Source organism: Euprymna scolopes, chromosome 35 (genome assembly GCF_053919585.1).
Source record: "Euprymna scolopes isolate OS-2025 chromosome 35, ASM5391958v1, whole genome shotgun sequence".
Classification (NCBI taxonomy): Eukaryota; Metazoa; Mollusca; class Cephalopoda; order Sepiida; family Sepiolidae; genus Euprymna; species Euprymna scolopes.
The window spans coordinates 75,359,911-75,372,078 of record NC_136516.1 but is presented as its reverse complement, the minus strand read 5'-3'; the positions used below and the strand labels follow the sequence as shown (position 1 = coordinate 75,372,078).

Sequence of the window (12,168 nt, the reverse complement as noted above, 5' to 3'; positions counted from 1 at the left end):
CTTGTTTCACCAACAGTACAAACATGCAGAGATCTCAATCTCAACTATTATATAAAAGGAACTTTGTGTGTCTGTGTGTGTGTGTACGTTCCCGATGGACTCGGAAAAAGGCTGGGCCGATTTTTATGAAATTTCACACGGAGGTACTTTATGTACCTGGCAGTGTTCTTATGTAGGTTTTTGTATTAGAATGTTTCAATAAGTATCGATAATCAAAGTAATTCGATGAAAGTAAGTATAGGCAATTTTGACTAAAGTTAACATCTTACACAGCCTAACACCACAAGTACATTTGAGAAGTTTTATTACCACACAAAACAAAAGGCCCGATATATAAAACTAGCAATAAGTTCTTTGATATGACAGGGGTGCGTTTGACATGAATGTTTCTGTTTAAAACACAATTGCACTATGATACTTAACTTTTTCATTTTAAACTTAAATTCAAGTCATTATCACTGCACAAGCAGTAAGGTCAGGTATATAAAATCAACAGCGGGTTCTTTGATAGGACAAGGGCGCGTTCAAAATGAATGTTTCTATTTAGAGCACAGTTGAACTATAATACTTGATTTTTGCATTTTAAACTTTAATTCGAGCCATTATATATAAAAAATAATTTTATAAAATCAACAGTAAGTTCTCTACAGTGCAATGTAAATTACGATGTATTGTGAACTAAGTCACTGCGAGAGGCATGTGAGCTTCCTCCAGGTTCATTGCGATAAGTCCCCAACTAAAGCAAGCAATCAATCAATTTGATTGAAAAATGGGTGATTTCACCGATTTCGATGACAATAAAAATATGGGAGTGTGAAACTTCATTGATTATCATTTAATCCCGGGCAACGTTGGGTCTCCCTGCTACTTTAAATATAATTTGAACAAATTTCTTGCTGTTCAGCTCTCTAACCAAGAATTCTTGCCAAAATATCTGACTTCTATCAAAGTAGCCCCTTCCACTTCAGTGGTAATATCCCTTGTTTGTAGTAAAAAAAAAAAAAAAAAAAATTTTTTTTTTAAACGTCTACCGAATTTCTGGAAAGCATTTTCAGCTTTGCTATTAGTTGATCTTATTGATCTATTGATTTTGTGTCTGGTTACCATTTTAAAAAAAAAAAAAAAAAAACAGATCCGTCATCGATTTTCATCATAAGTAACAAAGTTTATTGATTTCAAAAATTCTTTTTCATTTTTTTTTTCTTTAATCTAGACATCAAATTACATTACTCACAAGCTTCTTTTCATGCTACCTTGTCTGTGAATTAGTCAGTTAAAGATTTTGTTGTTGACTGCGGAACACAATTCTATAGGGCTGCTTCCCAGCTGACTATAACATGGTGGTTTTCAAGTCCAATGTAAACAAGTTCTTGCAGGATTCGTACAGACTTGAAAAGTCCTTGAATTTTGACTTTTGCCTTGAAAATGCTTTATTTTGATTATTACCTTGAAAAATCTTTGAAAATGTGAAAAATATCTTAAAAATTTCTTGTAAAGGTCTTGAAAATTTGAAAAATATCTTGAAAATTTCTTGGAAATTGAAAATTGTATTCTTCATACCCAGGTCTTGAAAATTGTATTCTTCATGTCCAGGTCTTGAAAATTGTATTCTTCATGTCCAGGTCTTGAAAATTGTATTCTTTATGTCCAGGTCTTGAAAATTGTATTCTTTATGTCCAGGTCTTGAAAATTGTATTCTTTATGTCCAGGTCTTGAAAATTGTATTCTTTATGTCCAGGTCTTGAAAATTGAAAATTGTATTCTTTATGTCCAGTAAAAATTTGTGTCGAAATATTAAAAATAAAATAGAAATAAATACTAGGTGTGGGGGTTGTGGTGGTCGCCTATAAATAAAATTACTTCCATTCTCTAAAAAATACTTTCCTTGTGCAGACTGGACTCTCCAATGACAAATGTTAAAATAAGTTAAAACAAAAAACATTGTTGGCCTTGTGTATGCTTTGAATAGTTGCCATGGTTTTTAATATCAGACTTAAGAGAGGGCGGCCTTGAAATAGGTAAGCAGACAAATTTTTTGAAACCGGAAGTCAGAAACCGGATGGATGATTGGCTTCTCCCATTGATTTCAAGGTATGAGGTTTACACAATAATTAAGTTGTCTGAAATTCACACAGATGATTTGAAAATAACATTTAAAATTAGAATAGTAGTCTAAATAATCTGTATAAATCTTGAATTTTATTTTTTCTTTATTTAAAAACTTCTTTTTTTTTTTTTCTTTTTTACTTAATTCTGATTTTTCTTCTTTTTGAAGTTTCTTATGTATCTTTTTCTTTCTTTTTGTATCTGACAGGTGGATGTCGTCTGTTTACTTCTCTGAAGCCACAAGGCTTTCATCTACGTTGCATCAACTGGTTTTGGGGTGATACATTTTCTTCTTTGGATTTGAAGAGTTCCTCTGCCAATTACCATTTCTGCTGTCACAGTAACTGCCTTGAAATTGGTCCTGCCACTGCTTAAAAAAAAAAAAAAAAAAAAAAAAAAAAATGGCATCCGAGCATAGAGCCTCCCACAAAGCGGCAGACTTTGACGACATTGAAGAGAAAGAATGGATCGAACTGCCAGAATCTTCGCCAGAAGATAAACTACAAAATGGTACTGGGCAACAGCTAGTAACCATGACCGGTACCGTTACCAGAGGCTATCAAGCAGGGCGGGTCGTTGAAGTCCAGCTTGAACTTACGCAAGAAGAACTCCGTAAACTTACTTTAGAGAGGAAGTTTAAGGATGACGTGACAAGACGACAAAAGAAACGTCGGTGTACGTGCGGGCTGCGTTCAGGGTTGCATATCGTTCTTCTGGGTGTTCTTTGTGCCCCCGTCGCTTTCATCTTTGCCACCGTCTACTCGTTTTACATCGGATGCAACACGTGGTATAATTTTTATCTTTATTTCTCCGAAGAGAAAACAATCTGGCACAAAATCTCCATTTGTCCTGTTCTGATTTTGACTTTCCCATTCACTGTGGGATTTTCCGCCCTTGCTATCGCCGTCTATGCATCCGTCATTCAGATTTCTTGGTTCTTTCATAATTGGCTGCGGGAGTTCCAAGACTATGAGAAAGGATTTTATGGTTGGCTGTGCAACAAGGTCAAGCTGCCCGAGTGTTCACCCTACGAAGTGGTCGTCTTGAATTGTCCAGATACGCCGACAGATGTAAAATCACCTTCAAATGTTTGACCCTGGAGTCACCTTTCAACATTGTGATTTTTCTGGTTTATTATTTATAAAATATTTTCCTGTCTTAACAAAGCCCAACATTTCTTGACGTTATTTTGAAAACGAAGAATTGAAATCTTATGTAATTTGAATTTTGTATTTGGTCACTGTTTCTGTGTTTGTGTTGTTGGATATCTAACTATTATCTTCACATTCTATTTTTCTTCTCTCTCTCTCTAGCCATCTCTCTCTCTCTTTCTCTAGCCATCTCTCTCTCTCTCTCTCTCGTTTTCTATCCATCTCTCTCTCTCGTTTTCTATCCATCTCTGTCTCTCGTTTTCTATCCATCTCTGTCTCTCGTTTTCTATCCATCTCTCTCTCTCTCGTTTTCTATCCATCTCTCTCTCTCTCTCGTTTTCTATCCATCTCTCTCTCTCGTTTTCTATCCATCTCTCTCTCTCGTTTTCTATCCATCTCTCTCTTTCTCTCTCGTTTTCTATCCATCTTTCTTTCTTTACCTTTCTCTATCTTTACCTCTCTATCCTTCTACTCCTTTTTCTCTATATCCCTTTCATTATATATATATATATATATTTATCCCCCCTCTCTCTCTCTATATATATATATATATATATATATATGTATAAATTTTATAGCCTCCCATCTTTCTTCATCCCATCCTCCCTCTATTCTCGCCCTCTCTCTCTCTCTCTCTCTCTCTCTAAAATATAATCTATGTTGACATAAGAACCAAATTCCTTTGTCAATTGGCAGTTTCTAATCCATTTGCATAATGTGCTCTGATTCTTGTATCAACATTGATTCTATTCATCTAATTTCTATCCCTGTTATTGAGCGCACGTTCTTCATTGACCTACAGTTTTTCTCTATTTTTATTAACCTGACAAATATTTCCAAAATATTTTTTCGTCATCAAAACCGTCTATATATGAGGAATAAATTAAATTATATTCTATACTTATACCCTTATTGTGTGTGCTGATCTTGTGTTCAAGGTGGTAAAAAATGTAGCTTATTCAGCCCATCCATAACTACAAAAGTTTTAGTTTTGTTTATTTGTGAAATTTGCTTTCATTATTCTTTAAAAATGCTCACTATCAGGGATAGCACATATCTAAATATGCTCTGGATAAATATATATATATATATATATATAAATATATATATATATATAAATATATATATATATATATATATATATATATATATATTTATTGTGTGTGTGTGTCTAATATATTTTATATTGTGAATCATTTTGAAAATAGACATATTTAACAGAAAGCTACAATGCTACATGTATATTTATCATATATAGCAAAAGAAAATTGTAGCAGTCATTCATACATTAAAAATAAAATAGAAATGCATATATATATATATATATATATATATATATATATATAATCCGTAACAATCTGATCTTTTCTAACATACAAAAATTTAAGTTGCACCTGGATAGCATTCATGTTGCCAAATCAAATTTTCATTCTGCCTTGATAATTTTTATTTGTTATTGTTACACCATGTTCTTGAAAATGCAATATACTTTACTACAATTTATCATATCTATTTAAATAAATATATATATATATAGTTTAGCCTAACAATTCCTTATAGAGATGAAACAGTGAAGTTTCTGTAGTTTATTTGCTGTATATTTTCATAACTTACCATATATATATATTTCATTAAATAAAATAGACGTTTTTTTCTCTAATTCTATTTCCAATCCTTTCCAACTTCTGAATAACAGTCTTCACTTCTGGCAGGAACTGGCTGATGTAATTGCCATATTTATCACAAGTCTGAGTACTTTCCAATTCTTCTAGATTCATTGTTAGGGATAAATTAATCTAACTGGTTAAGAACAATGTATATATATGTGTGTGTGTGTGTGTGTTTGTGTGTGTTTCCTCAATAATAATTAACCAATGGAAAAATAATAAAATTAACCGATAAGAAAACAAAAAAAAAACACATATATAAATTGTTCAAACCCAGTGAGGTTAATCTATCCCTGATGATTAATCCAGAAGGATTAGAAAGTACTTGGATTATGATAAATATGACGATTATATCAGCCAGTTCCTGTCAGAAGTGAAGACTGTTATTCAGAAGTTTGGAAGGATCAGAAATAGAATTAATAGACAAAAACGTCTATTTTATTTAATGAAATATGCCTAAAAGAAAAAATGCTGCCTGAATACACACACACACACATATATATATATATATAGAAGGCTATCACAATGCAAGGAATCGAATGTAGTTAGCGTTGAGGAAGACGTGACAATTTGCAAATCAATAAATGTGTGTGTGCGCATATATATATATGTATGTATATATATATTCAATTGTGTTAAGTATCAATGTCTTACTTGAAGAGGTCTACTGTGTGTGACAATTTTCCATAATATATTTTGGTGGATTCCCTTTTTCAAATGGTGGATGTAACAGATCTATTCAAAGCATCTTGGATGGAAGAGTGAAAACAAAAAAATAAAAGGGGATCCCCGAAATATATTATGACAAATTGTCACACACAGTAGACCTCTTCAAGTAAGACATCAATACTTAACACAATTGAATATATATATATATATATATATATATATATATATATATACGTATTGATTTGCAAATCGTCACTTGTTTTCATCTTCCTTCATCAACATTGACTTCATTCCATTTCTCACATTGTGATAGCCTTCTAAATCTCTTCTACATACCTATCTCACACAATTCTTCAAGCAAACTACATCTCATTTATATATATATATATATATATATGTTTATTATACAAACATTATTGGTTACATATGTGCATACAGGTTTACATGTTTCAGTAGAATCCTAATTCAAGGAGACCAAAAAAAGGAGCAACTTTGTTGAAAAAAGATTCAAGATTACATTCGTTTTTTATAGGATATTCAGGTGTGATTTCCGCTCTGGAAGAAAGTGGGGTGTATACTTTGTGAATGTGAGCAGTAGGGGTTTTGGAGGAAGGTGTGGTGAAAGAACGGTGTAGTGGTCTCCTTGAATTAGGATTCCACTGAAACATGTATGCACATATGTAACCAATGATGTTTGTATAATAAACAGGTTATATACCAGCTCTGTCCTCCACTCTTTAATAATCGCACGGGTTTCACTGGATTTACCTCTAGGAAACCAATCTATATAATCATTATATATGTAAATAAATATATATATTATGCAGATGAATCAGTGTTTCATTGTTATGAATAGACCATTACAGTTTATAATAGGCCTTTATCTACATACAAATCATCAGCTTCTTATGAAACGAAGACAAGTTTAAAACAAAGGAATGGAGAAAGCACACAGTACATTGTATGTATATTGACAAGTTAAAATCATTTTTCAAATCAAGTTCCAAATAAAGAGCATACAGAAATATATTATAGTTGTTTACAGCTGTTTCAAGACTATGTTTATTTTAAGTCATACAATGAAACATGTGTGCATGTGCAGATTTAAAAACTAGATTTACTGTTAAATACAATGTATCTATTTTCAAAACGCTACATTAAATCATATGTATATTCATTTTAAACAAACGTTAAAAATAATGTACACTTCAAAGCGTTTGTATTTTTCATCAACTTTTCTAGGGACATGAAGAAATCCCCAAAATGCATGATGTGTTTATTCAAAACAAACAAACAAAAATTAAATTAAACTTTTGGAGGAGAGGGGAGGTCACCTTAATCACGTAACTCACATAAGTCATCATTTATGATATAACAGTTTATCTTGTATGATTTGGGAGTCACGAATAACAATTTTTTGTTTCTTTTTCTTTTTTTTTTTTCAAATTTTCATATATAGATGGCGATTAAGACACAAGAATAATTAACTAACCTATAGTTGATTACATCTTTTGGTAAAAGTAACAACAGATATATCTTTATTTCAGATACGAATGCCATATTTGTTAGATCCTTGGAAAAAGTTGATGAGAAAAACGCAACCGTTATGAAGCGTCCATTGTTTTTAGCCTTGACATGAAGAATCCCTTTGAAAAAAAAGAAACAAAAAACAACTAATTTTACTGATTTGAAATATCAAATTAATTTTTACTGCAAATATTTTATATTTTATCTGAAAAAAAAAAAAAAAACTTTTTTTAATTAAAACTTTTTTTACATTGTATAAAAAATATATTTTTTATTTATTTATTTATTTTTTTTTTTTTTGCACAGAAAAAATACATAAAGAGTGCATTCATTTTTCTTGTTATATTTAGGATTATATACATATAATATTAAATGAAAGATGAGGAATAAAAGTTATATATAACTTTATTATATCATCAGAACAATAAGGAAATGTTAAGGGGAAATTAAAGAAAAGAACCTCTTTTGAAGCTAAATGCTTCTCGTCAGAAGAGAAGGACCAGAATTATACAAAATGCAAATATAGAAAAAAAACTAGCTTATGACATTTACAAATGAAATGAGAATGAAGGAATATGATAATATGGTAAATAGTAATTAGGTACAATATATAAAGGTAACTCTTTGGGTCAAGAATAAAGTGTAGTATCTGTTCTGATGCTACACTTCAATTTTTTTTGTTCTCGGTGTAGGAGAAATCCTTCAAGGCTGAGACAACTTTTATTTTGTTCTTTTTCTCCACATTAAAAAAAACTACCCTGGTGTCTAACTCTGCCCTCGTGGGGAGGCAAAGTAAATAGGAATATATAAGGGTAAATTGGAAGGTAGGTAATATTTAAAAAAATATAGGCCACTACAAAATAATTGGGATCATTAAAGAAGAGCCAATAATAAAAGAAGGAAAAAATAGGGAAGAGAAGAGAAAGAATGGGAGGAGATAGAAACGGTAAATAAGGTATCTGGAGATACATACATGAATAGATAAAAATAAAACGATCTGAAAGTGAGGAAAATGGGATTAGAAAAATGTCTGTGTGTATGTCTAACTAAAAATCAAAAACTACAAGATCCACAAAGTTGGTATTTATTGATTGGTGTTGCACTGGATGAATAATATCTAAAATTTAGAAAAAGAATATTCCTTCTTTGAAGGTCAACTGGGTCAGATTCCATGATAGAAGATCGATTTTTCAGTGTTATATACTAATTTGGAAAGAAAATGCTGACTAATTCCACATGGAATCCATTGTATAAATGAGAGATGTGTGTGTGTGTGTCCAGCTTTCAAGGGGTTAGGAGGGAAGAAACAGAAAGTGGAAAGAGAGAAAAATATGAAAGAGTAGAAGGTGCAAGTTTTAATAGAAATTTGTTACATTTTGGCCCCAGGCAATTCCGGGTAACCCTACTAATGTATCATATATATATATATATATATATATATATTACATAGTTCAGAGACAAACCATGGTTTCATTGATATGAATTGACATTTTAGAGTTTAGAAGAAGCCGCTCTAACCCATCCAGTTATCAATTCACGGAAATGAAAACAAAGCAGCAAATGCAATTAAAAAATCACTGGTAATATCTTCCAGTGAATCCACTCAAGCGTCCTTTTTAAGGAAAGTACCCGGTTAATAGGAGTGGATTATTATATGATTGTATTGATCTGAATTGTAATTAAGTATTACTTAAAAATAATTCAATTGGTGATAATTGATGCTGTATGTTTTCCTGTTTTAATGGCCAATTCATATTTAGGGGTGATAATGTACATTATAATTTATTGGTTGGTGGATGGGTTAGATTCTGTTGTGGCAGACTGTTATTAATTTACCGGATGAAAGAGTATTATTGATATTAAATGGTTTAAGTGTTATATTTATTGGAGGGAGGGAGGGGGGGGCTTATATTAATGTAAAATTACTCGCGCCAGAGAGTATCCTATATCTGTACAAAGCCACAATTTATCCATGCATGGTGTATTGTTGCTACATCTGGGCTGGTGCGTCTACTGCTAGTTTCTCGCTCTTCAACAGGGTCCAAAAAGAGTCTCAAGCCTAATAGGTCCCGCACTATCAGCCTAGCTCTAATCTCTGTCCCATCATTGTAATGCTGCATCCCTCTACCTGTTTTACAAATACTTTCATGGAATGTGTTCTGATGAACTCATAGCACTTCCCCGACTAACTCGACACGCAGCAAAATTCCACCCCTTCACTGTTGAGGTCCTTAGATGCTGGAAAGCTTTCTACTCTAATAGCTTCTTCCTTTGGACTGCTAAACTTCGCAATTTCCTTCCTGCTTCCTGACATGCAAAAGTTTAAATGTAATGTGAACAGACGTCTTTCTGTTCAACTCCACACATTTTCCTGTTAGACACAATCCCAAATAGTAGTGCTTTACGTTCCAAGTGGAAATAAGCCTTCTTTGAGGTTAAGAGTTTTGAAAAAAAAATTTATTTGAATTTTCTTTCATAATTATAGTTTATTAGCTAATTGGGGAGGGGGGTATCCTTATTAATAAAAAGAAAAGTTTTCTAAAGGAAGTCAAGTGGAGGGGGTTAATATAGACTTGCTATCATCATAATATGTTGTGGTACCTGTATGGGGTCTTTGTATTCAATTGATTCTGTAAAATTTTAGCTAATAATTAGGAGCGTCCGACGTTGCCCGGTTGTAAAATACACTTAAATATATTTTAATTTAAGCAGATTTTGTGTTTATTATTATAGAGTCAATTATTTCATATTATATTGTACCCAATATAGAGTGATTATTTCAAAAGTAAAAAAAAAAAACGATTTGAGTGCCATCACCTAGAATCGAAACCGCAACCAAAACATAGTTTTATGATTGAAAGTATGTCTACAAGTTGTAAAGATTGAAGTTTATTTGTACTCAATATGGTTGGACTTTGGAAAGGAATGTGAATTTTATTAAATACAAGTTGGTTTCCATGACGACAATGTTTTTTTGATAGACAAGATGCAAGCAAGGGCGGTCAGAAGATTTACAGAGTTTAATAATTATATAGATATATTATATTTCTGTCTGTCTCTATCTATCTATATATATATATATATATATATACATATATATATATATATATATATATATATATATAAGTGAACATATCTGTGTGTGTATACATTTCCCTATGCAATAACTCTCTCAATTTTAAGTCTACAGGCTCAAAATTTGATGTACAGGGTACTGAGATTTGGGAAAATCTTTGTGATTGGTTTTCGGACAGAATTTTGGCTGTTAAGGGGTCAAAATTCAACGATTTGACCTCTGAGAACTCTACCAAACTCCTCCGCCAATTTTGGGTCTAAACACTTGAAATTTTAGATATAGGTTCCTTGGACATGGATCTAACTTAATAACTTGATTTGAGCCCAAAACAATAAATGTTAAGGGGTCATAATAGGGGTCAAAGTTTTAAAAAAATTGACCGTTGCAATTACTCAGACAATTTCTGGTCTAAACATTTGAAATTTTACATAAAGGGTATTCAGAGATACGGCAAGCCTTTTAATCGGTTTGGGTCGAAATTTTTAGATGTTCATGAACCTATTGGAGAGTTTGTGTGAATTGGTTAGATTTAAATCTTAGTCATACATATCTTTCGTTTTGTTTAAGGGACTTCAATAAATATATTTCTAGGTATTTAACTAGTAAAATATTTTGATATATTTAAAATAAAACAAAATGTTGGATATGGTGAGGTAACTATTAATGTTCCTATTTACTTACCCCCCCCCCCACACACAGGATCAGTTTTTAATGTGGGGAAAATTCCAGTGCCCAAAATGGGGCACTCTAGATTGGAACAAAAATAAAAATTACCTCAGTCAAGAAAGAACTCTTCTTCACTTACTTAGGACACAATGGAATAAGTATGGCATCAGAACAGATACTACACCTTTTTACTAGTCAATGTTATATGTTATATTAGGGGATGCGAGTGTAGGTTATAGTTGGGTTCGTAGAGGAGATACAGAGGTGATATGTATGCTTTTGTTGGGATTTTTTTTCATGATTGAAATGCTTCACCTTGGAAACTGTTAATTTTCAATCAGAAAGTTCCAGAAATTTTTTTTTTTTTTTTTTTTTTAAAGAAAACTAATAAAAAAATACATTAAAACTAGTTTTATAAAGTAATTGAGTATAATATTGCTCTCTAGGTGCTCTGTGGCCAACTTTTTAAGTAAGCTGTCTGTACCTATTCAGCATTGCCCTATAGTGTATTCAATTGAAATTTGTTTTGCTTTTCTTATTTAAACTATTCCTTATTTTTTTTTTCAAAATATTTTTTTGTTCCAATCAAAGAGAAATAATTCTGTGTCAACGAATACAGCTATGTCCTTTCTTTCTTTTTTTTTTTTTTTTCAATATATCTGATCCGAGCAAAGTGTTTTCTGGGAGGAATTAAATCAAATTATTCTTAGTGACAACATCCTCCAATGATCTGCAAGAAAAACTAACCAACCAAAATCAAATTATTAATTTTGTAGGAAGAAAGCTATTGATGGCAAAAGAATGATAAAGTGACTAACTTTACTTTATATATTAGATTAAAAGATGTTATATGACATAAAAAAGAAGATAAACTCCTGCTGATTTTATTTTGGTAAAAGACAGTTGTAAATTGTACTAACTGCATCTTATATATATATATATTGTGCATGTTTGAGATATGGGGGGAGAGGAGCAATTTTCAGAGATTTTAATGCATTTTTTTTTTATTATTATTTTTCCCCTTCTTCCAGCATATAAAACATTGAGGAAATAGATCTCATTAAATTCTATGAGGAACATATAAGAAATTTGTATCCATTTAAAGATGGCTTTCATGTCCTTTGAAAACAGTTTGTGAATTTCTAGTGGATTTAATGTCATGTAGATTCATTTATAAAATTCAAATAATAAATACTTAAAATATTCTTACTTAAATAAATATCCCCCCCATCTCTCTCTATCTCTCTCAAATAGTAGACAATACAATTTCATGCTGTCTCTCTCCAATCACTATTGATTTAAAATT

The 12,168-nt window shown here is 31.5% G+C and overlaps 1 protein-coding gene across 3 annotated transcripts in view; it reads left to right on the top strand.

Moving 5' to 3' along the window:
- LOC145259945 (transmembrane protein 169-like) overlaps positions 1-4,386 on the top strand; it is a 44,056-nt gene extending 39,670 nt beyond the window's left edge. For all 3 annotated transcript variants that reach the window (XM_080117913.1, XM_080117915.1, XM_080117914.1), the window contains exon 2: positions 2,315-4,386. In XM_080117913.1, coding sequence (XP_079974039.1) covers positions 2,508-3,200 — 693 coding nt within the window. In that variant the 5' untranslated portion in view covers positions 2,315-2,507 and the 3' untranslated portion in view covers positions 3,201-4,386. The remainder of the gene's footprint in view (positions 1-2,314) is intronic.
- The last annotated feature ends 7,782 nt before the right edge of the window (positions 4,387-12,168 follow it).